This window comes from Acomys russatus, chromosome 29 (assembly GCF_903995435.1).
Source record: "Acomys russatus chromosome 29, mAcoRus1.1, whole genome shotgun sequence".
Taxonomy (NCBI): Eukaryota; Metazoa; Chordata; class Mammalia; order Rodentia; family Muridae; genus Acomys; species Acomys russatus.
Genome location: NC_067165.1, coordinates 34057212 through 34082608, shown reverse-complemented (window position 1 = coordinate 34082608; position 25397 = coordinate 34057212). Strand labels below are relative to the sequence as shown.

Sequence of the window (25397 nt, the reverse complement as noted above, 5' to 3'; positions counted from 1 at the left end):
CTCTCCAATGTCCACACTGGGTTGTTTGTTTGTTTCCCCTCTCAGAATGCCACAGATTTACGGCAGCCAGAGCCAGGGGACCAAGATATGTCTTCCCAGGTGGCCTGTGTTTGGATTCAGGCATCCTTTGGTCCCTACCCACTGCAAGGTGTGGCTGACACACCCTGAACTCTCCACCCCAGGGGCAGGGGTTTCCCTTCACTACATAATCCAGAAGTTTCAGTTCCCTGGTTGCGCTCCCTCCCCCCTCCCCCCCCCATCTCTCCACTTCTCCTCCTCTTCTCTCTCTCCTTTCTTCATGAGCCCCCACCCCCACCTCCAGGCCTCTGCATAGCTGTTCCCAATAAACCTGTATTTACATACTATAACTTTGTCTTGCTATTAGCTCATTCCAACGTTTAAATCAGCCTGGAACATCAGGTACCCAGCTCAGAGCTCTCTCGGGCTGTGCTGGCCTCTAAATGAGGCCACCTCTACCCTCTTGAGCATGCTGGGGTCTGAGGGCTCTACCTCACCTTGCTCTGAGCACCTGGACTCTGACTAAATGAAGCAAGGCAGGATTTTTTTTTTTTTTTTTTTTTAATGAGATCTCTACAAAGGGAGAGCTGGGTCTAAAGCTGGGGGGGGGGGGGGGCAGCATCGCTACCCCTTCTGGGGCCAGAGCGGGATATCCATTGAATAGAATGGGCGTCAGTTTGCTCCTTCCACCACATGGGGTGCTGCGATTGAACTCAGGCTTGGTGGCAACCGCCTTCACCTGCTGAGCCCCCTTGCTGGCTCTTATTGAATGGAATGGGATGGATGCATGGGTTAGCTGGGTGGATGAGAAGGTGACTAGGTGGATGGATGGATGGGTGGGTGGGTGAGTGGGAAGATGACTGGGAGCGTGGATGAATGCTATGGTCCACACTCAGGTCCCTTCCTTCAGCCTAAGCCCTGGCCCCTGCATCTTATCTTTTGTTTCCCAGCCTGAGGAATCCACAACCAAATTCCTAGCACAACCTAGGCTCTCTCTATGTCCACTTGGCTCCAGCATCCTTCCCGGAAGGTGGGGGGTGGAGGTGGGGGTGTGGGGGGGTTGCATATCCAGGACAGGAAGCCCGCAGATGAAAGAGAGACCTTCTCCTCCCACTGCTTAGAACCCTTCAAGGCCAGGAGGGGAGGCAGGGACATCAGGACAATCAATGCAGGGAGAGGAAATGACTCTACAGAGGGGACCAGCCAGCCTCCGAGAAACAGGCCCCACCCCCACCTAAGTGGAAGAGGCACATGTGGGAGACTGGCAGCTGAAGGGGGAGGCGGCAGCCCCGTCACAGCCAGATGTGGTCTCTCAGCATTCCTGAGGAGCCAGTGCTAGGACCACGTGACATATGAGAAATCTCAGCTGGCCACTGGCGGCAGGGAGGGGAGAGTCAGGAGGGGCAGGAGGGGGCAGGGGGCGGGAGGGGGAGGGGGCTTTAAAGCCTGCCGACTCCAGGCTGCCTGAACCAGGCCAGTGGCTCCCCCTCCTCCATGAGCTCAAAATGACACACAGACGCAGGAAGGAGCCCACAAAGCCTGGCCGCAGAGAAGCGGAAACTCTATCTGAAGCCGCTGGCCTAGGGGCTGACTCATGGGTCTCTCACATCCTGTGCAGTCAGAGAAAGGCTCAGTGGCCCCGGGAAGAAAGTGCGTGCAGCCCCTGCAAATAGCTAGAGCACCATAGACAGCCCAGGACCCGTAGGGCATCAGGCTTGAAGCCCCCAGACATAGAGACAGAAGTAGCATGGCAGAAATGAAGGTATTCTAAAAATGAGACACTGAAACCTCAACTTGACTACAGAAACAATGGACCTGGAGAAATGGAATTTTCCCCACCAGGAATCTCATGATGGGACAAGGAAAAGGCCACAGCCTGAAGGGGACATTGTCTCCTGGAAAAGGATTCCACAAAGTTCTAACAACTGTCAGAGTGAAGCCAGACAGTGATGGGTCAGTGGTGGGAAGGATCACACTCTGTCCAGGGCTGGATAGATGCTCAGACTCACGGCCCCCTATTTAAACATGTAACCTCACTTCAGGACCCCAAGAATGACTTAAGGGGGAGTGTCAGTGGATTTCTTTATCCATCTTCCCAATGTGGCTACACTGAATACATTTCCTTCTTTACACTATTAGTTTGGTTGCTTTAAGTATCTTCTCAAGGATGGGTGGCTGAACTTGGCTTCTTTGGGTATAGCTGTGGTGCCAAGTTTGGTAATGTTTCCACTCCTGTCTCCGCATTCCCCAGCTGTGCGATCCTGGGCAAGTCCATCGCCCTCTCTGGGTGCTGGTGGAAAACATCTCCCCATTTCTGAGGATAGGGATGGGAACGGGCCTGCATGAAGAGGAGGTGGGGGAAGACACGCCCCCCCTCCCCGCACCCAGCCCCAGCCCTGAGACATGGCAGAGCCTCACACCCACCAGCTCAGCTCACCTCAGCCTGGCTCCCAGAGCAGGCCTAGCTGGCAGGGAAGCTGGGTGGGAGCCTCAGGGTGAGAGGAAGAAGCAGCAAGAATGGCCGTGCCTGGTGGCAGGCACACCCAGGCAGACTCACTCAGGTGATGCACACAGGTGACGCTGGGCTGGAGCCATCATGGAAAACTTCATTCTGGGCCAAGCGTGGGCCTGGGCCTGGGCCTGGGCCTAGGCGTGGGTGGGGGTGGACAGCAGCTTCCTTCCCCATGCTCTGCCTAGGCCTTCTCGTTTCCACTCTACTCCTGAAGAGGAGTTCACCCCACTGCTCTGTCGCAGGGCCAGGTATAAGCAGATAAGGGGTTCCGAGCAGAGCGAGGCACAGCCAGATGCCCTTCTGTGCTAGACAGGGGCTTCAGCAGAGACCAACCAGGGAGCGTTGGGCTACGCAACCCAGGCCTAGCTCTTCTGGGAGGGCCAGAGTCCTCACACGCGGCTTGCCTGCATTCTCCAAAGGGGCTCACTAGCCTTGACTGAGTCTAGGTCCTCGCTCTACACCACCCCGTTTCTGTACCACGCCCCTCTGTGTTTGCAGCAGAATACAGAAAGAATGGGTAGGGTGAGGGGACCACGACAGAGCCCAGCACCACTAACCACCAACCCGTGCCCCAGGATGCTAAAGGCTGAGCCACAAACCCATGAGGCACTTCCTTCCCTCTTCTCTTCCTGGCTTCCTTCTCCCTGGACGGTGAGCATATATTCTTCCCTAAAGATGGCAGCCCTCAAGCTACCCGCCAGTAGGAAGCCCTGCACCCCACGTTCCCATTCACCTGCTCACTTGGCCTGTTGGGTACCACCCCACCTCACTACCTCTTTGGGATGCTGCCACACAGGCATGCCCACTTAGGGCTGCCCAGCTGCACTCCGCCTCTCAGAAGGAAACACAAATTAAATGCCAGCTGATTGTCTCCGCGGAGGCGGTATTAATTTAATGTGAACACTTAACCCAGGCGGCCGATCCCATTACAGGCGGGCGGTAATAGCTGGAGGAGGCCAGAGCCCAGACGGCAGGCTGATAATGGGGCTGGGTTTTAAGGAACCCCCACACCCAGCACAGCCCTCCACCAGCACACCACTGGCCACCAGACACAGAGACCTATTCACTGCCTGACCCATCCCGCAAGGCTGCCTCCGTGCCTTGCCTTGCTGGGCAGAGGGTAGGCAGGGTCGCAAAGCCACAGGGAAGCTCTCTGTGCGTGGGGTGGGAGGGAGAAGGGTACAGAGTGAGGAGTCAGTAGGTCCTTGGGTACTGGCTGTGCCTAATTCACTTCATAATCTGGGCAAGTCTCTTCTCGACCCTGGGCCTCGGCCCACTTATCTGTAATAGCATCATCAAGAATCCCTCTCGGGCCTGAGGATGTAGCTCCCGCTGGCAGAGTGCTTACTTAGCACCCATGAGAGACTGGGTTCTCTCACTCTCTGGCCCCATGTAAACCAGGCACGGTGAAGCACACCTATAATTCCAGCAACTCCAGGGTGGAGGCAGGGGAATCAGAAGTTCTAAGTTAGCCTCTGCTACAGAAGGACAACAAAGCTAGTCTAGGCTCCATGGGACCCTGTCTCAGGGTGGGAGCCTGAGGGGGAATCTCTCTGGATACGGCATCTACAGTGCTCTTTGCATACTCTCACGGTACTGCCCTGGATAGTACCTGGCTCAGCTGCCCACCCTCAGCAAGGGGTACCCCAAATCTCCTCTGCCTAGTTGCAGGCAAGGGTAGGAGCATGCATAGGCTTGTTCCTATGTTTTCCTTCAGCAAGCAGTTCCTATGCCACTAACCACAAGCCGCTCAGGACTTACAGAGAAAAAAACTATGGCCATCACCTGTCTGCCAGCGACCAAGAAGAATCTCCTCCCCCCAAAGGGCAGCTGGTGGCCTCTGGGCTGCCTGTCTGTAGCCATTAGGTCTTGGGAGGCGCAGAGATAAAGTATAGCAACTTTAGCTGGCCCCAACTCCTTTACTCCCCCGCCCCCCAGATGGTCAGCAACTGGCAATACAGGACATCCTGGGTCTGCCCCTGTCCAGCTGTGTGATCTTACGCAAACATTTTACCTCTCAGTGACCGCAGGAGGTCAAATCATCACCCAGCAGAGCAAGCAGAAACCAATTTCTGTGGTCCCCAGACAAAATACAACAGCCACATACATGGTCCTGTGATGAACCCCAAAGTCTCAGCATCAGCTGGCACATGAGCCCTCAAGGTCAAACCAACAAGTATATGGAGAAAAGATGAGGGGCCCTAGAGACCAAGGGTCCTGGGTCTAATCTAATTGCAGCTGTGTGGCCTTGAGAACGTTACCAACCCTCTCTGGATGTCAGAACACACTGTATGAAAGGAGTCCAGAACAGGGGTGGGAAGCCATGAGCATGCCGACCGCTCCTCAGTCTTTGCCTCAGGACCCCCTCACAACAGTCAGACTGGGAACACATTTCAGCAACACTGTGAGTGACAGGCCAGATGGTATCCGGGCTACTCGGCCCCCCAACTGCCTAGCAGCATAATCATTAGTGATGGCCTTGACGATGAGCTAGGTGTCACTCACCTGGGTGGGGAACCAGCAGCACACAGGGATGGGCAGCAGAGGAAAAGACGCCAGGCGTTGATGCCACCCAGCGTTCTGCAGGCAAACATCTGCATCTGCCTGCCACACCCACAATGCACCCTAAGAATCAGTGGGCTTTGCCTGGTCCTTTGAGTGCTGTCCCAACCAGGGCCCCCAGGGCATCAAGTGAGATGTGCCGTCTGGCACAAGGCACTAAGAGCATCATCATGGCACTTGCCTTTAGTGCCAGCGGCCCTGAGACAGAAGCAGAGGGAACTCTGTGAGTTCAAGACCAACATGGTCTACAGGGCTACATAAAAAGACCCTGTAAAAGAAAGAAAGAAAGAAAGAAAGAAAGAAAGAAAGAAAGAAAGTATCCTTTTAGGCCAGCTGCAGGATCTTCAGGCAAAGTAGGCTCCAGCTGGGTGTGGACTACCTGACTGTTTTACAAGCCACGGTCCTGTTGTCTAGTGTCCCTGTGTGTCTTGCCTCCCAGTGTCAGAGACGCCTGGGACAGCTTCAGGATGCTCACAATAGCAATCTCCTGAGTGGCATGCTGGGCAGCCAGTGCTGGCCAATGATGCTTCTCGCAAGCATCCCTGACTAAGCCCCTGCCCTCGCTGCCCCATTCCATAAAAGAAAGGGACTCTAGGGCTATCTCCTAGCAAAGAATCTGGGTCCCAAGTTGCTGGCCACTGTGAGGTTCCTGGGGTACCACTTCCAACCCCTTCCAGGGCTAGGATAGTTCCATCACCTCCTCCAGGGAGCCTTCCTTGCTTTCCCCTGCATCTGCTGCTGCTGTTGCTATGTCCATCCTGTAGTTCTCAGCCCTGAGCCCTGACTCGGCTCTGGTATCCAGAGCTTCATACATTTCTATTCCCTACCACTGTGGTCACATACCACACTCCCAAGAGGTGAGGAGAGACGTGCTTTGACCACACAATGCTTAACATGCACTGAGCCTTTTACCTCCTCGTGTCCTCCCCACACCTCTGAGACAGGCACTGCCACCCCGCTCTACAGACGAGAACACTGAGGCTCGGGCCACATGCAGCTCCTTAGTGTCAATGATAAGACTGATGCTCCAGGCTCCACAAACTCCTAGTCTGGTGCCCTAGCACACTGCTCAGGAAATGTTCAGGGTTACCGTGCCGGGGGTGGGGGGAGTCGGGCAGTGGAGGAGGGGTACTCAATTGTGTACACAGAACCAAGGTCACTTACTTGGACAAGGGCTCTTCAGCCAGGATATGTTCTTTGCTTGTGAACTCAGCTCTGAGGGCCCAGAACCTTCCTGAATCAACAACGCCTGAGTCAGCTGCTCTTTTCTAACTGTCTAAAGTGACCAGCAGGAGACAGCGAGGGAACAAAAGACACTTGCCTTCAAGGTAGAGGGAACAGGACTCAGACCTCAATATTCCAGGTCACCTGGTCGCTGGCCTAATGACTTCCTTTCTACTCCCAGGCCTCCCTCTAAAGGGATTAAGGTTCTCATGGGTCTGGGTTGGTTCTCTCAAGAGGTTGTTATAGAAGAGGGTGAGCCTGCCTCCTCCCTGCTCCTTGCCTTCCTGTCCCATCAGGCAATCATTTCCTCCCAATACAACCCCCCTCAAAGACATCCACCGGGAAGTAACACAGCCACACACCTGGCGCCATGCTGTTGGGTCTTTCAGTCTCCAAACATGCAAGCTAAACCAAACTTTTCAAGTTACCTAGTCTCGGGTATTCTACGACGGGCTGATACATTTGCCCTCTGCATCTTTTGACTTTTGAATGATGTCACACATCAGAACCATTTCAATTTTAACGAAACAAAACCACCTGTTCATTCATTCTCCCACCCCCACCACTGTTTGAAACTGCACGAGTGTTTTACAATGACTTGGAACGGACAAGAGAAAACAAAAACAGAGGAGCCAAACCAAAAATAAATAAATAAATAAATAAATAATATAATATAATAATAATAATTCAACAACCCGCCCAAATCCCCATTCCTAAAGACTTGGGGTCCGTTAACAGGCCCCATGTCTTCACCAGCTCATGTTACGGGATCAGCTGGTGGGTGTGGCACCATGAACTAAGGGTCCTTCACTGTCATCCCTGTGTCCTAGTAATGCAAGTCACACTGCACAGAATATCTCTGTACACTCACATCCACATGCTGGCTATGTTATTCCCACAGTGGTTGCTGTGACCAAGGGCAGACTCAGAAAAGGCCTTTGTAACCCCTCCAAAGTCTGGGTGTGACAAGGCTACTCGCTCGTGGGTCACAGCAGCAGAGGGAAGGCACTTGGCATCCCACTCCACACCAGGCTCCCAGTTGCCCGGGGAGTTTCTGAGAGAAAGCAAGATTCCCCCCCCCCCATTCCCGTCCCCAGCTCCTGCTGTCCCATCACCCCTGACCCCACTCCCCTCTAGCCTTTGCCTGTGAGTTGGTCTCTGTCTACAACAGTCTTTCTCAACCTTCCTAATGCCGAGACCCTTTAATACAGTTGTGGTGGCCTCCAACCATAAGATTATTTTGTTGCTTCGTCATATTTGTAATTATCCTGTTATGAATCGTAATATAAATATCTGATATGCAGGATGTCTGATACGCAACTCCTGGGAAATGGTCACTCAACCCTCAAAGAGGTTGTGACCCACAAATTGAGAACCGCTGGTCTAGAAGGTTCCACACATATATATCCCTTTCTTTTTTTCTTTCTTTTTCTTTCCTTTTTTTTTTTTTTTTTTTGTTGTTGTTGTTGCTGTTATAATTTAATCTAATACCAGCTCAGGACTCAGCTTACACACAGCCTACTACGGGAATCCTCCTCTGCCTCCTAGGTCAGGATCAAGCCTCTTCTTGTATACATGGCTCAGAGTCACTGGGTTCAGAGAGTTTCTGCTACCTGTACATCTCTCCTCCCCCCCCCCCCCCCCCCCCTCAACCCCCACCGCCCACTTAACACAGGGTTTACACTATCAGGCCAATCTCAAACTTGCAGCTGCAACTCAGTGTCCAGCCCAGAACCTGGCACACAGCCATCTCCTAAGTGTTCGCTGGATAAAAGGACTCTATCCAGGCCCGTTCCTGAGATGTCCACTCCAAAGTTCTGATTCCCTGTAGCTCTGAGCATGGCCTCCCATCAGTTGCCCCAGTCTCCACAGGCCAGGACAGCTCTGCCACTCTCTCCTGTCCACTTTAAAGCCTGGGCCTACCCAGCTCTGGAAGCTCTGGGGCCACAGCTGTCTTCAGGACACTGCCTCAGTGCCTGGGCCTGGCCAACCCCTCAGTGACTTCCCCCCCACCCCCCGACTCACCCCCCAGCCCCAGTGTCAGAGGCCAGCAGAGGGTCTGGGCACCACATCTCTGCACACACAGGCCCAGAAACAGGAGGCTCCAAGGGCCTGTGCCCAGCAGGGTGTGAGCCCCACCCAGGGATATGTTTACAGCCTTGAGAAAAGCAACCCCCAAGGCTATTCTGGAAAGCTAATATGCACCTTGGGCCTCTCTCCACTGTTTATTGCCAATGGCTGAGTGGCAGCAGGTTGAGTGTGGGCAGTGTGGGACAGGAGCTCGGGCAATGTCCCATCAGAGCCATGTCACTGCCTAGACCCTAAATGTATCATCATCTGAGGCCTGAAGGGTCCGCAGCCAGGCAAAGACGGGGTTCCCACTGGGCTCTTCAGCTTGGAGTCAGGTCCCCTGCCCAGGCCTCAGTCTCTTGATCTGTTAAGTGGGAGAGACCCTCCCTGGATCTAATGAGAATGGCCAAGCGCAAAGTGGCTCTCCAAGGGTATGAAGAAAAAAAAAAAAAAAAAAAAAGCCCAGAATACAGGGTGCCATCACGTCAGAAGGGACACATAGTGTCCGGGCCATTCTTCAAGGAGAAGCTCAGAGGTGGGGAGGACAAGTAAGTGTGCCTCAGGCCATGCCTCTGACTAGGGGAAGAAGACACTTCTGAGACTTCTCCCGGAAGAAGGCGGAAGATTGAGAGGACCTGCCAATTACCCATGAGTTGATGCAACCACAGAGGGGTTGCAGCAGGGAGCGCCTGCGTGTGCCTTCCCGTCATCACCCTAATTGGCTGGGAAGAGGCAGGCTCCAGGCTGTGTTGCGATGGGTAATTAGCCTGGGTTAGCCCAAGAAGAGGAAGGCTTTAGTGACTCAACATTGCTCAGTGTGTGTGGGGGGGGGGGGGTGAGGGGATTTGTCTCTTATTAGCAAACTTGGGTTACCATGGCAACCCTAGTAGTCAACTTGGTGTGAACCATAGGGAAGGACAGAGATAGGTAACAGGCACCCCCACTTCAATACCCAGGGTGGCTACCAGCTCTCTGTGAGAACGGGTCTCCTTCACACGGTCAGTTTCCTGAGGACAGAGAGACGGGCTGGAGCAAAGAGTCCCAGGGAATCTTCTGTGATGTCGTGGTCCCTGGCATTGTATCTTTTTGGGGTCTCTCGCGTCCTTATCTGCATTTGGCTGGTGGGGAAACTGAGGCTCAGATGTGCTTTATGAGACAGGAATTACTACTGTGCTCGCCGTAAAGACAAGAAGACAAAGACTGAGGAGTAAAGCGACTGCCAAGGTCACAACTGCTGGGCAGTGGAAGAGCCAGGACTGGACTCCTGACTGGCTCCGAGGTGCGTGCCCGTGGCCAGCAGACTTCCCTGCTTCCTCTGAGCTGGGGGTCTCTCTGATCCCAAAGCCTGGGCTACTTCTCTTGGGCCAGGTGATTTCCCAGAAGAGAGAAGGATGAGGAGTACCTCAGTTTCCCCAAGATCAGAAATGCCATGGCCTGTGTGGCTCCTTTCACAATCCAAAGAGTCCCCTATGTGCTGTCTAGGTAAGCCAGCAAGGCCACCAACCCCGCTGTACAGCAACAATAGCTGCCCTTTCCCACCCAGTTTGCCAGTGTTTGTGCGTGTATGCATGTACATATGTGTATGTGTGTATGATATGTCTATGTGTAGGGAATACACGCACATGTGTGCACATGCACGTAGAAGTCAGAGGTCATTCCTTAGATGCCGTGTACCTTTTTCTTGTCTTTTTCTTTGGAGACAGCCTCTCTCACTGAACCTAACGCTGGCCATTTAGGGTAGGCTGGCTATCCAGCAAACTCCAAGGTCCTCCTCGTCTCCCCCTTTCTAGCTCTGGGATTATAAACTCATGCCCCTGTGTTCAGCTTTTTTAAATGTGGGTTCCAGGGCTTGAACTCAAATCCCTATCCCTGCAAGGCAAGCACTTTATGGACTGAGCTATCTCCTTTTGAGACTCACTCTGAGACTGGCTCTTCCAACTTCATGAACCCCCCAACCCCCAAGGGAGATACTCCAGTACAGAAAAATAAGGATTCTGTGTCACAGCAGGGATGAGACCGTGTCTACCTGTCCCCAACTCTTTGACATCAGACAAATTAGCAAGGATGAATCAACTCAGTCACACACACACCCCACGACGCCCCACTCCACCAACCAGTGATCTAGCAAAAGTGAATTCATTTCTGAGCCTCAGTCTCCTGATCTGTAAAATGGGGTAACAGCACTGGCTTGTGAGGATGTGCCCAGGGCCAGCTGCTGGCTGCTATGAGAGCTGACACAGCATCTAGGCCCTGGGTGTGTGCCAGGATGCAGGGTGCCCTTCCTTCCTTGGAGCTTTTGTTCTTATAGTCCCTGCTCCCCAACACTGGGGAGGTCTGGTACCCTGTGGTCCAATTACCAAGCACACAGTAGACCCTCAGGTGATGATTGCTAGGTGAATACGCTTATGCTTAAGAGCTGGAGCCACAAGGGAAAGAGCATGAGTGCCTGCCCCCTGCCCCTCCCCCACTTGCCTATACTGACTCACTGTGTGATCCTGGGCCTGTCCCTGCACCTCTTTACAGAAAGCTCAGACTCTTTCACTTTGGGGGGCACCATACAACAGCTACCCCAGGCATCAGGGAGAGTGACCAGAGGCCAGTCTGCTGGACATGGGTCCTCTCACAGGGACAGACAGTGGGGAGTCGACTTGCCCATAGGTTCACAAAGGCAGCAGGCGGTCTCCTCCTGGTGACTTTGCCTTGGGGGCAGATGGGACACAGTACTGCATCTGTTAGCCAGATGGCCTGGCTGACCTGAGGGGCCAAGACACCAGCTGGGAACCTAGGCCTGGAAGATAGAACTGCTTAACCCCTTCCTGCCCTGCCATAAGGGCATATCCCAAGGACCACTTACTCAGAAGTGCACTCTCAGGCCTTTGGGCTACCCACCTACGGTGAGAAACTGAGGGACCTCCCTGGGGCCCAGTAAGGGTCTAGGGTGGAACCTTGGGCCTCCTGACACACAGGTGAGAGAAGTCCCAGAGCATCAGGGATCTATGGAGGCACTGATGGTGCCACAAGGCACTGACTTCTTCTCTTTGGGATGGCAGTCCAGAACAGCCCACCACCACTTCCCAGCCACAGACCTCAAGCTGGGAGTCCAGGGCTCTATCTGGGGAATGCCTAACTCCACTATGTTGGCTGAGCAGGCAAAGCCACATGGCTCAACCTCTCTGGGCTTCAGTTTCGGCACCAAGAAGGGTGGGCCTGGGCTGGGGAGACATGCCAGTTCTATCAGAGAGGGACTCGTGAGTCCAGAGGAAGGAGTTTGCCTTCCTCCCAGGACCAGCCAGATCCTGAAACTCAAATAGATCCTCCTTACAGAGCATGCCCTAGGGTGTGCCTGAGTCAAGGCAGACCCTCAGGCCAGCAGCAAAAGCCACGGGAGAGAAGAGGGTCTGAGGCCTGCATGAGACCCGCTTGGAGCCTTAACTACCCCAGGCAGTGATGCTCAGATGACCTCTCCTTGTCCTGTAGAAAAACAAACAAAGGGGAGCGACGCATCCAGGACTTTGTCTAGATATCAGGACATAATTCCCAACCTGAAGGGTGGCTGGAAGTGTAGGGGCAGGCCTCAAGCACTGTGATTGGTGAGCAGGATTTTCAGCATTTCTAGCCTCCAGGGATCAGGATCGAACGATCTCTGGACCCTCAAACTGGTCCAACAAGGAAAAGATGGCCTCCCAGGAGCTCCACTAACTGGTTGAGGAAGGCATCTCACAGCTGGTAAACTAATCTGGGCTCCAGCCCAGGGCTGTATCCTGCTGTCTCTAGATGTCTCCAAACAGAGGGGAAACGTGAAAGAAATGGAGGGGAAAGGGGGCAAGTTAAGGGCGTTGCCAGCTAAGGGTGACAGCTGCCTGTCACCCCAGGAGAAAGGGGAAGACCCAGGGTTGGCTTGAATGCTGGATCTGCCACTAACTTACTGTGCAACCTGGATAGTTGCTGGTAAAAGGGGGGGGGGGCAGGGCTGAATAACCTATAAGGCTTCTTTCTTGCTCTGATTTCACAGGCACTGGGAAGGCCCCCGTCCACAGAGAGTTGTTCCCAAAGCTCAAGGAATGAGCACAGGAGTACAAAAAAAGGAAGGACGGATAGATGGACAGATGGATGGACGGATGGATAAATGGGTGGGTGGATGGATGATGGTTGGATGGACAACGGGTAGAAAAGTGGATGGTTGGATAGATATATGGAGGGATGGATGTATAGACAGATGACTAGATAAAAGATGAAAAATAGGCGGATAGATGGATCCTGGAAAAGAGAAGCAGAAGGTTCTAGATGTCCCTGGAATGACTACTTACACCTGCCCACAAGGCCTCGCTGGAATCATTCCCAGTGACTACAGACCCTCCCGTGACCAATCCCCTTTCTCTAACATGTACATACGTGTGAGTACTCCTATGCACACACAAGCACATGCCACACACACACTCCAATTCAGAATCTCAGATCTGTCCCTGCTGAAAGCTGATTCTGCCTACACTGTTTTTCTCCTGGAGTCCCTGGACTTTTTAAACACACTGCCAAAAGAAAGCTGGTGGCTTGATTTGGGTTGAGCCTCAGGTAATCCTTGAAGCTAAAGACGCTCACAAGCCCACTGCCAGCTCTGCTCTGCTCTTCCCTGGCTAAGACCAGAACTCGGTTGTTCCAAGACTCAGCTTTTCCATCTGTGCAATGGGTGAGAGCCCAGTTCGCTCCTAGAGCATGATGGTGGCAAAGAGAGGCCGTCTGAAGGGGCACGCAGTGGCTCTTGGGAAGCAAACAAGATGGCGTTATGGATCTGAGGGCAGCCAGGCCTCTGAGGCCTTCTCTGCCTAGCCCCGCTTTTCCTCTACCTGGCCTCTCACCTGGAGTGAGATTCCTATAGCTACAAAGCGGCTTTTGTCTGGGAAGGAACTCTAAACCACAGCCCTGACGTCAGGGCTGGAAAACGACACCAAGCCACCCTTCAATGTCACCTCTCTGCCAGGGCCTGGGAGAGGCCTTCCAAGAGGTCCTCGGAGGCTACCTGTCTCTCCCCAGGGGGCCCAGATGGAACCCTGTAATCAGATGCCTGGCCAGGGAGACAAGGAGCCCAGTTCTCAGCCTGGTAGAGTGAGCTCAGTCCTCTGGGTAAATGGCTCACTTCCCCCTCGAGACCAGCCCTCAGGCCAACAGGGCCACTTCCACAGCCACACAGAAAAGAGGCAGTGACATTCCAAGATCCCCAGGGAGGCAGGGACAGAGACACTCCCCCACTCCTGCCACTTGGCAGCCGCAGCCTGCGCCCTGAATTCCAAGCCATGCCGGGTCTGGGCACCCTGCTGACCAGAGTGCTGGAGAGAGGGACAGGGCATGACCTCCTCTACGCCAGACCATGCTAAGGAGAGGAAACCAGAACACAAAAGGCCAGTCAGCCTTGGGAGCAGGAGGAAGTAGACCAGTTCCCATTGTGTGGGGGCTGGGGAGAGCCAAAGGCAGAGCAGTAGCATTTGTCACACACTCTGCCACAGAAACCCTGTGACAACCTATGTCTAAGGGGTCATTCCCACTTGCCAAATGGAAAGAGAGAGGCTGCCAGGGTCCAGTCGGGGGCAGTGAGGAGAACTCCGGTTACCTGAACCTAAGTCGGGGCTCCCACTCTACATGAAAGGTCACTCTGCATGGGACAAGGGTGACCCTGGTTAAGACAGACCAGAGCAGTGTCTCTAAGTCCTCACAGTTTAATTGTGCCTTAAGGCCCAGGAAGGAAGCACCTGCAAGTTGGAGGGCCTTGAACTTAGAATGAGGGTCCACAGCCAGAGCTCTGACCTCTGCTGCCACTGGGCAGGTAAGCCTGGCACTTTTAGTATGTTCTCCTTAAAGACAGATGTAGTCCCACTGCCAAGAAAACTAAGATGTTCAGAGGGAGGTGTCTATGAAGGAAAAAGCCCCCTCATTAGGTACACCTTCAGGCAGAAAAGGGAGGCTCTGGGGACATGGGTTTGTAGGGTCAAAGGTCAGGAAGTTTGGCCAACATCCCAAACTACAACTCCAGTGCCTCTCCTAGAGGCCAGGGGAGAGGCCCAGTACCCAAGCCCAGGCCCTGTTGGTCTCTCCACCAGACTCCACTTAAGAAGAAATTAAGGCACAGAAAAACAATGCCACTGTGCATATGCTTGGCAGATCAGGACAGGGGGATCAGTCAATACATCAAGACCTCAAAGTGAGGCTGAGCCTGGTTCGGTTCCCACAGATGTAAGCAGAGAGCCCTGGGGGTGACTTCGGATGTCTCCTCTGTAGGTTGAGAGAGCGACTCCCACCAGCAGTCCCATCAAACTGCTCTCACCCAGCGATGCCTCAGACGGGCAGGAGCACAAGCCATAAAGAGCGGAGCCTGGAACCGGAACCAGAAAGAGCAGTAGAGATGAGAAGAGGGGCGGAAACCTAGAGCATGGAAGACCATGATGGGGACTGAAATCAAGAAAAGCTTTGAAAAGTAAAAGACCAAGGTGCAGGCGCAGCTCGTGACCCTGGCGGCAGCACCCTTCCAGGCCTCAGTACGTGCTGTTCTCCTCAGCTGGAGCTCCCCTTCCTCTTCAGCTTCTCCCACTGGCCCTTCAAAATGTAACCGGTGTCTGCCTCCTCTGGGGAGCCTTCCTTGATTGGCCCTTCACTGTACTGGGGTAATTCCTGGGATTCTGATTCTGGGGGCCACCCCAGAGCCTCACCAATGCCCAAGTCAGAGTTCCAGGACTTTCTGCTCCTGACTTTGCAAAACTTCCACTTTGCCCCGACTCTGGCAGGATGGCCTTCGGCCCAGTATTGCAGTGGGCCAGAGCACAAAGGGGGTTTCCAGTGGGTCTGGGAAGCTGTGTTGTCCCTGTTCAGAGAGGAGCCTGAATGCCAGGGGGATTTCACAAGGTCCAGAACTTTCCTCTCCCTCAAGACAGCCAATAGGTGGCAGGGAGCCAAGAACTGCCTTGAATAAACTGAATAATAAAAATGACCAGTGAGGAGGGCGGAAGGCAATATGTCCAGTGCAGGAGCCTCTTCCTACAGAGTGACAGATGGGCAGGGCAGAGGCTGGGCCAAGCTAAATTCAGAGCACACACAGAGCGCACATCTTAAGTGCGGTTCAGGCGGTCTTGCAATCAGAGTACTTGGAGGGACACTGCCACTCTGGGCCCACTTTGTTCCTCCCTCCAGCCCCAGCCTGGGCTGAGGATCCAAAGCAGCTTTGAGGGCCTGAGGGCCTGAGCACCACCACCCCCATGGCTCCTCGTGCAGTCGGCCCAGTGTGTGAGACCAGCCACAGGCAAAGAAATGGAGACTCTGAGAGACAAAGCCTCTGCAAGCTCTCCTTTTCCGGATGGGTTCTGCAAACACCCTGCTCCAAGTAGCCTCCTCAGCAAGTCTCTCATCTAACAATGACGGCTGCTGTCGGGGTCCAGGGGAGCTGTGATGGCAAGGGCAAGAGGGAGAAGCCTGTCATGGAGTGTGGGGTACCCCAGTGGGTGAAGTCAGAGGAGGCTCCGTGTCAGATCCAGCACAGAAGGAAAGTCTCCAGGCATCATCAGGGCAGCTGTGCCCAGCCTCCTGAGGTCAGCCTGCTCACCCTTTTCACAGAAGGGAAAGTTGAGGGTTGCTGTGGGCTCCCTTCTCTGAGCACAGTGAAAAGGCTGGGTCTGAAGGCTGATTCCCTGGGTTAAATCCCACCTGGTCCAGTTCCTTCATCAGCTCAGCATCTCTAGAATGGCTTGAGGAGAGTGCCCACCTCTCAGGTTGGAGTGAGGTTCGGTGAATTTGATGTGTGTGCCCTTCTCTGAGTGGAGCCTGGTAACAGGTGAATGCCACATATATATGTCTATGAAATTAACTAAGGGGTTCCTATGCAGAGGCATGGTTTGACAGGCACTTGGCACGTGGCAGTGTCACTACCACACGTCATGACACATCCATCAGCCCTAGACACCGAGCTCCAGAAGCAGAGGATGGCTGCTCCCTGGTGCTCAGGTAAAGTACTGAGCAACTGCCATGAGGAGGACAGAATTCCAACTTCTCTGACAATCACACTCACCAGGCCCAAGATCTCCAGCAAGAGACAAGAGAAGATGCTGACCAGGACCTGATGCCCGGGCGAAGCTTACAACGTGACCAGGAGCAAAAAGTTAGGGGGCCCCCCAGTTCCTATACTACCCTCAAAATGTTCCCAGCTCCTTCCTGCTTGTTGTAAAACAGAAAAGACTTTTCAAGTCATTGTCCTAGGGACAGCAGGAGTATTTACAGAGAGCCTGTGATACACAGTTGGCCTGGCACTGAGGGGCCCTGTGCCTTCTCACTAAACAGCCCGTGGGGCTGAGACTATTCGGGGAGCCATGAGCAGGTGTGCAATTCTCTGTGCCCGTGTGGTAAGAGTGCTGAGCAGGCACTCTCACGGGCAACCCAAAGACACCCTTGCTCACTCAGCAATGAGCCCCTCATCTAGAGGTCTTCCCCTCGCCCAAATGAGGGGCCTCCCTGAAGGGGAGGGGGCCGGATGGCCCAGCTCCCACACCACCCTACACACTACGCCCACACAGTTTGTTCCTTGTGTATATGTAACCTTTGGCCATGTGAGCCCACAGACTCCTCCCACATCCTGGGCACAGAGCTTAGCTTCCTGAGTCGATCCGACTGATTGATTTTTGCCTTTTGAAACACGCTTACACTGTAGTCCTGGCTGTACCATGTAGCCCAGGCTGGCCTCAAACACATGGTGATCCTCCTGAGCGCTGGCATGACAGATGTGTGGCACCACAAAGGGGAGCCTTCCCATACTAACGATGGGGAGACTGAGATTGGGAGAGGCTCAGCACCTAGCCCAGATTCGCACAGCTTTTCACTATCGTGCTAGGCCTGGGCATCCTGCCAGCTCGTGGAGTTGCTGCGCTGGGACTGAAGCAGGGTCTTCTGACTCCAGAGGCTGACCCCTCCTCCCACCATGCCAGACCCCTCGATGCTCATTCCTGTCTCCTGGGTAGCCTCGTAGCATACAGCAGCCAGACTTGCAGTCCTACCAGGCTGCACAAATATTTACTCAGTGTGGACTCTGATCAGCTTGTCTGAGCACTCTGAGCACCAGAAGGAAGCTGGGAGTAGCGGAACTCCAGTGCATTGGGGGAGCGGACACATCCAGGCAATTGGGGCTCTACGTGTGGGGGCTACAGGATGGGAGGAAGTGCCCAAGGGGAACACTATGGGCTCACACCTTTAGTGCTGAGCGCAGGGGAAATAGAAGGTAGGCCTGTCTCAGGCTTCCAGCTCTCTGGAACCTACACAGAATGCCAGCCTGGCTTCATGTCCCCAATGCCAACAAAAGACAGGACTGCAAAGTACCACCCTCCAGGATCTGATACCAGTTGAGTTCAGTTCTGCTGGAAGCCGTGGAGTCTGGTTGCAGCAAAGGATACGCACGAGATGCTGCTATAGTCTGCTCTACCCTTCCGTGTCCTTCAAGAGACCAGGTGCTTGCATGCACGTATGAGCGCATTTGTGCACGTGTGGTTGGGCACAGCGGCTGGGGGAGGGGGTGGGTAGGCATGCATCCGGTGGGGCCCCGGCAAAAGCCTCGCCTGCATTCCTCTGGGAAGGAAGGAATCTTCAGAGTCAGCTGTCCCTTGGTTTCCCTTCTTTTCTGGGACCTCCCTCCCTCCCCTCCCCTCTGTCTCTGAGAGTCCGTCCCAAATCTGTCCCCAGGGACATGGCCAAGAGACTCAGTAACCCGGTTCTCCAGTGAACTGAGGTCCCAGAAGGAGGGGGTGTGGGTGCGGGTTCCTTTGAGACAAAGGGCTGGTGGGGGTATTGAGAGTTCCGGAGGCACAAATCACGACCGACCGAGAATAGCCAAACTGCCCTTCAGCAGGACAAAGAGGCAGCCTGGCTTTCCTCCACCCCCAACACCATCTCTGGCGCCTTCCATGGGACACAGAGAGAGGCAATGTGTCCTGAAATGGATTTGTTGGGCAGCCCAGGGCTGTTCCCAGAGGGTCCCATAAATTAAGGAAACAGACTTTGAGGGCTACAGTGAAGCACATCCTTACGAGCTTCCCAAACCATGGAGGCCTTCACTACAGAACTGATTCCTTCCCGGCATTCGTCTGTACAGAGGGGCAAGCTCAGAGGCCAAGAGACTTGCCCTTGGTCCTACAGAATGGCAGAGGCAGGATTCGATCACCTTCTCACCATCCGGGCCGCCTCACTGGGAAACTAAAGGCCCTATTATTTAAAAAAAAAACAAAAAACAAAAAACCCTCTATTATTGGGCGCTTGGCCTAGGAACAATCTTCTGAGGCAGTCTTTGAAGCTTGGGGCATTAAGGGGCCAGCGCTCACCTGCTGGATGGTCTCCCTGGGGCATGCTGGGAAAGGCAGGGACACTCCAGCTGCCTACTTGGTATCTCTTTTTGGAGCCCTCCATTTTAGCTGGCAGCCCAGCCCCTTCCGTCTCGCAGTCAGAAATAGCTGTGACAGAAGTCCGTCCTATCCTGGGAATGAGCTTTTTAAAAAGAATTCTGAAAAGAGCCACAGGAGAAGGTGGAAAGCCTCTGAGAAGTCGCTGCTGGAGACTGGTGTGGCCATCACATCAGAGCTAGGATGAGAGCAGTAAGTGACAGTTAAAAGGGCTGCCCAAGCTTGGTGTGGTGGCATACTCCTTTAATCCCAGCACTCAGGGAGGCAGGGGTAGGTGGGTCGCTGTGAGTTCAAGGCCAGCCTGGTCTACAAAGTGAGTCCAGGACAATCAAAGCTACATAGAGAAATCCTGTCTTGGAAAAAAGAGGGGCACGCGGAGAGGGTCTGCCCAAAGCCAGCTATGGATAGCCCCACCCTGGCCTCAGTTTCCCCACCTCTGAAATCAAAGCACACAGTAGAATTGGTGATTTCTTTTTATTTTACCAATAGCAAACCTGTTTCCATACAGATTACTCTTTAGAGTCATGGGAAAGCAGCCAGCGGTCGGCATGGATCAAATCTCTGAGGCTCGGCCTCCCACTGTCCCCAGATTCACCCATGGGGTGCCTTACTATGGGCTCCAGAGATCTGAAGGGCCCACTTGAACTCCACCAAGATAAAAGACCACACAGGTTCCTTAGACCCTCTGACAACCGTCCACTCAGCCCAGGCGCCAAAGATAAAGCCAGCCAAGAGCACATTAAACCCCGCCTGCCTACCTGCAGCGAGGCAAGAAAGCCAGCCAGCCCCTTCATCAAACTGGGCCTACAGGACTAGGGGCTTCGGACCTGGGACACTAGAAAGTCACCCTGCCCTGCCGGCAGCTGGGCTGCCTCTGCCAGTAATTGTTACTTACTGGAGCAGCTGTGGCAACTTTCCTGCCACAGCTGGTAGGACCTACACAAAACTTTTGCTTTACGACCAGAAAGTGACCCATCCTCTTTTCCCAGTAAATGAGGGAAGATGTCATGGAAAGACGCTATAGTATAGGCCCTGGTCATCCAAAGCAGAGACAGGAGACCAGATGTCCAAAACATAGGAGGCACAATGAACACAAAGTCATCTGAAAAGGCAAAAAGACCAGCCATGACACAGACCCAGGGATCACCCAAGGGAGTCCAGGTGCTATAAAGGCTAACTGAGAAAATGCATGTATTTAAAGTTCAGATTATATGACAGGACTCCCCCCAGGGAAAGCCCCCAACTTGCAAACTCAGAACAAGAGATCTCAGCAGCCCTGGGTGGTGACGGAGACAAGTGTTTGTTTTGGTTTCCAGATCAACGCTGCCTCACAACGTTGCCCTCTACACAGTCTCAGTGACCACACATCCCACACAGTAAAGAGCAGGTTGCGCCCAAGGGAAATCAGTGAAGCGGTGAGCAGAGCTAGGGCGGGGGCACACAGGGCCAGAAGTTCTGATTCGGGTTGTTGTGTGCAAAGGACCTGTTGGGTATTGCTGACAGTGGACCATGCCAGAACGTGTGAGTTAGCAACAGTATCTGTATTCTACAGATACACTCAAGTACAACAACAGGACCCCTAAAACACTATGTCAAAGAAACCAGGTACAAAAAGAACTACATATCATGGGATTCCCGCTTCTGAGGCAGCCAGAAAAAGCAGATGGACAGAGAGACACGGGAGCAGGTTGGTGACTGCTGCAGAGGGTAGCTGTTTGCAAAAAGACTGGAAGGAATTTGGGCGGCGGGGGGAGGGATCGAATGTTCTAAACTAGACCCTGGAGATGGGTACACTGCTCTAAGTTTTCTAAAGATCACTGCTGTACTTCAAGTGGGTGTTTTTAAGATGGACCAACTCTACCTCTGCAAACCCAAGAAGCTGCAGGTGTAGACGGCTAGGAACCAATCATGAGATGGGATCACAAGGCTCTGCAGCTTACAGAACTGGCTTGACATCCAGCTTCCCATGTAGCGAGCAGGAGCCTCTGGGGTCCTCTGAGTCGATGCTAGAAAACCCTGGAGTCCTTTCCTCTCCAGCCAGGACTTGTCTGGTGCTCAGCACTGGGCTGGTTCCACACTCAACACCCTAGAAAGCTACGATGCCTTTGGTAGTCATCCACAGACCAGGCAGACAAACACCTTCGTCTCATCCCCTGGACTGTGACCTCATAATAGTCAGAGTACCAGAAGCAGGCTGGCAGCTCAGATATATTTACTTATTGCAACTCAAAAGCCCCTGCACGCTAGGCAAGAGATCTGTCGTGGAGTATCATATAATGACAAGCCTCGGCAGTCCCCTCAGATCATTTTTTAACTTTTTTTTTTTTTTTAAATAGTTAACTGTCTTCCTACCTTCTCCCAGAAAGGGAAAAAAAAAAAAAAAAAAAAAAAAAAAAAAAAAAATCTTAGGAGAAACTCCAATCCAGCGGCAAGTGAAAACAAAGCTGTGTGGCACTATATTTATACAGTAGACTCGTTATAATATATGTGTACAGAAGTTATCTGTTCTAGGTTCAGTGAATGCAACTGATGAGGCTATGAGCAGAAAATCCGAAGTAGCTTGTCACACTCAGATAGATGATGGGCAAGCAGCCGGCTTGGTCAATACTCTCCAAAGAAAGAGGCTTTTACTTGGAGCCAAAGACTTAAAAGTTAGCCTGCTAGTGGGATCAGGTACACGGATGTCAGTGTAAAGGCAAGAGCACTTCCACGACTAGACTAACATTTGATGTATTTGAGGCTCTCTGTTACATTTGTGTGTGTGTGTGTGTGTGTGTGTACACGCGCACATGCGTGTATCTGCGTTTGTGTGCACGTCCATGCCACTGCACATGTGTGGAGGTCAGAGAACAGTTTGTAGGAGTAGGCTGCCCCAAGGACAGAACTGTGGTCCCCAGGCTTGTTGGCAGCTAGCACCTTTAGCTGCTGAGCCACCTCACAGGCCCCCGTATTCTTATTAACTTCAAGAAACACGGCTGTTGTCCAACCACCTTGCTTCACAAGTTGGGAAACTGAGGCCCGCGGAAGTCAGAATACTGGCTTTGGAAAAATACAAGGCTTTGAATCAACTTCAGAGAAGATAGGTCTTGGCAATTCATAAGACAGTGAAGAAAAGGAAGGGACGGTGTCCATGGGCCTCCCAGAAAGGCGGGAAGAAAGATGTCCACACCCCCACCTGTCTCAGCAGGGCCGGCTCATACCAGGAGCATGCCAGAAGTTGACATCACAGCCCACACCCTGAGTGCCACCTGAACGGTTCATTGCTCAATACCATCTCCCTCGAAGCCTGTGCCCAGGCTTTCTATCACCTTAGTAGCCAGAGCCAAAAAGCACACAAACAATTAAGCAACCACAGCGCAAGCCGGTGTCATGCCTACACAGTCAAAGGTGGCAGACGGGAGCGCCAGCCCATCCCTCCTTCTTGAGTTTCACCATCGAAAGCAAGTGTCTCTTTCCCTAGCCCGCCCTGACTGGGGATGACCACCAAGGGCAGATGGGTGCCCTCCCTATGAATGGCACGGACATTCCCAAGACCAGAGATAAAAGCATCTCCCAGCTAGGCCCCACATGGGCAACTAGGAATCCAGGTATTTCTGCTTATCACAGGTAATTACTTTACACCTTCCAACACACAGGAGCCTCATCCCACTCTCTTCAGGAGCACTCCCCCTGAGGAGCAAATAAATAGGTTTCCAAGTGGCTGACAATCTCCCCGCACCTGATTTCTTCCCATCAGTCAGGAACCCTCAGCAGAGGGTAAGAAAGGAGACCCAAGTCCAGCTTCCAGGGAGACTGTAGGAATGGGGGGGGGGGATGGCCCCACCCCCTTAAGAGTCAGGACAACAAAAGTGGAGTTACACACACCTGAGCCTAAGACCAGAGGGTCCCTCCCCCACACAGACCCTCTTCCCTCACCTTGTGTCAGAAAGCTGAGCAGACAGTACTGTCAGCCAGGCTGCAGGCAGAAAGCAGTGTCAGTGCTGCAGCCAAGAAAACTGGCCGGTCGGCAAGGAACACACTGGCCACCTTGCAGGCAGTCTGCCCATGACCTCCATCTGAACCTCACCATCTGGGTCCACCCAATACCTAACCCATAGGTGTCCCTTCCCTGGCGGTTTCTTAGGCTGGACTTATGGGACCTCAATAAACCATGAGACTTGGGAGAGTGTGAATAGGAGGGTGAATTTTTTAAAAAGCCGGTTGGCCGGTTCTGATTCTGCAGCCCAGGGATCTGGGCCTTACAGACCTGGAACGAGCTAGCAGAGGCCGGAGCCCTAGGACCAGATCCATCCATCTCCGCAAGTGAGCTAATTAAACTCAAGGGCAAAAATTGGCAATAAGCTAGTTGAGGGTATTTTTTTACACTTGCTATGGGAAGGGAATCTACCACCAACACCTCGGGAAATACCTAGGCTAGGAGACACCAGCCAGGACTCCCATCAATAGATTAAGTCTTGACTTTCACCACGGATTAGCCAAGCCGCCTTGGGCAAGCTAATTAGTACCTCTTCGCCTCAGTTTCCTCATCTGAAGTATGGGGACAAGGCTCCCTCACACCGCATTGTCATATGGACAGAATGAGATCACCGCAAGTCCGCTGGTTATTGCGTCCCTGGGAAACAATGTGCCTGGCCCCAGGGGGTGGGCGCCCAGGTATCTCACGCGCGCGCCTGCGCTGGAGGATTTAGATGAGAGGATTTAGATGACTGAGTCCTCCCCGCAGCTCGCAGCCCACCTGGCAGGCCCTGCTGCAGGTCCTGAGAGCGACTGAGGAGGGGCGCGCCCACTCACCTCCGTTTGTATTCGTCACGCTCGCGCTTCACCTTGGCCAGCACGTTGTAGAGAGCGCGGATCTCTGGCGTGATGGTGTCAATCTGCACGCCTACGCCGTCTGGGTGCACCCAGGACACGCCGGGGCCCTGCACTGTCTCCACGCCGCCGCCGCCCGTGCGCCGCACCTGCGTGTAGCTCCAGATGGTCCCGGGCAGGCGGCCGTAGTGTTGCGGGTGTGAGCCGCCGCCGGGAGGCAGGCCACCTAGGGCCACCGCGTTGGCGTTGACTCCGGTGGCCGCGCTGAGGGCCTGCCCGCCGCCCGCTGCTGACGGCCGCAGCAGCTCGGGCCCGGTCTGCACGGCCTGCTCGCGGGAGAAGGTCTTGTAGCGCAGCCGCCGATCACGCTCGCTCTGCTGCTGCTCCAGCTGCTTCTCCAGGAGCCGGTTGCGTCGTTCCAGCTCGTGCACCTTGGCCAAGAAGCAGCGGAAACGCACGTTGAGCCCCTTGAGGAGGTGGATGTTGGAGCCCAGATCGTCCCGCAGCGCCGCCGTTACCGGCGAGGGCCCCGGCCCGGCGCCGCCACCACCGCCGCCGCCGCCTGCGCAGCCGCCGCCCCCCGGCGGGCAGCCGAAGGCCAAGGCCATCTCCCCGAACAGCAGCGAGTTGACCATGCGCCGGCTGCGTGGCTCAGGGCCCCGGGCCCGCGGCTCCAGATGCGGCTCCAGCTCGGGGCCGGGTTCCCGGCGCGGCCGGGCAAGGGCGGGCGCGGGCTCCAGCGCGGCCGGGGTGGTGCCAGGTGCGCGCCAGATGCGGCTCCGCGGCGTTGGGAGAGATGGTGGGACGAGCTGGAGGTCGCGGTGGATGCGTGGGGCTGGCGAGAGGTTCGGTGCCTGTGCCGCGACTGTCAGAACTGCTGTGGACCGGCCGCAGTAGCGGCGCGCAGAGGACTCTTGGCTGGCGCTGCCCACTCTGCGGCGGGCCCCGCCCTCTGCAGGCACAGGCCACGCCTTCAGGTCCCGCCCTCTGCAGACACAGACCAAACCCCCTTCCTGGCTGGCCTCTGCAGGCGAAAGCCACGCCCCTGCCTGGTCCGCCCCCTTGTCGGAACCGCCCTCTGCGGACATAGGCCACGCCCATCCTCCCAATGCAGCGATTTCACCCGCTGAGACTCCGCTTCCAGGCTTGTAGCCCCGGCCACGCCCACAGGTCCTTGGACTCCTCCTACTCACGAGCTGCGTTACTTGTCTGCGAGGCGCCATTCGGCTACTGCCAGCTCAGACTCCTCTCAGCAACGGCCCAGAAAGCCCTGGCCTGCGTGCGGCGCTGCAGGCTTAGCGGGGTTCAGAAAATCTAGAGCAGACTGCATGCGAAGCTGCAATCCGGAACGCAGCAGAGCCAGGCGCTGCAGCCTCTTGAAAAGGGAGATGGCCTGGGTCCGCTCACTTGCCTTCCTGGGGAGCCCTGTCCCACCAAGTCAGCCTGGTGGGCTTGACTTCCTGCCTGCCCTCCCTACGCGCCCCAAATCTCCCTGCCCCAGCTTCTCACATATGCGAGTGACTGTAGCCTGCGAAGATTTGACAACCATAGTGTGCGAAGATCCATGCACGCCTGCTGCCCTACTCCAGCCTCCGGCGGCCTAGATCGCCCTCCTGTCTCCTACTGGGCAGGTCCAGAGCTCCGGGCCAGCCTCTGCTAGCAGCCTTCAAGCCCGCTAGTTCATGGCAAGCCCAGAGGCAGGGATGAGAGGTGGGCTGGGGAAAAGCAAGCAATGATCGTGCCTGTCCTCACAGCCCTGACTAACCACGACCCATCACCACATTCTC

The 25397-nt window shown here is 54.4% G+C and overlaps 1 protein-coding gene across 1 annotated transcript in view; it reads right to left on the bottom strand.

Moving 5' to 3' along the window:
- The window catches only part of Iffo2 (intermediate filament family orphan 2), a 41247-nt gene extending 16676 nt beyond the window's left edge, over positions 1 to 24571 (bottom strand). The window contains exon 1 of the mRNA XM_051170916.1: positions 23593 to 24571. Within this exon, the coding sequence (XP_051026873.1) occupies positions 23593 to 24245 (653 nt within the window). The 5' untranslated portion in view covers positions 24246 to 24571. The remainder of the gene's footprint in view (positions 1 to 23592) is intronic.
- Between the last annotated feature and the right edge of the window lie 826 nt (positions 24572 to 25397).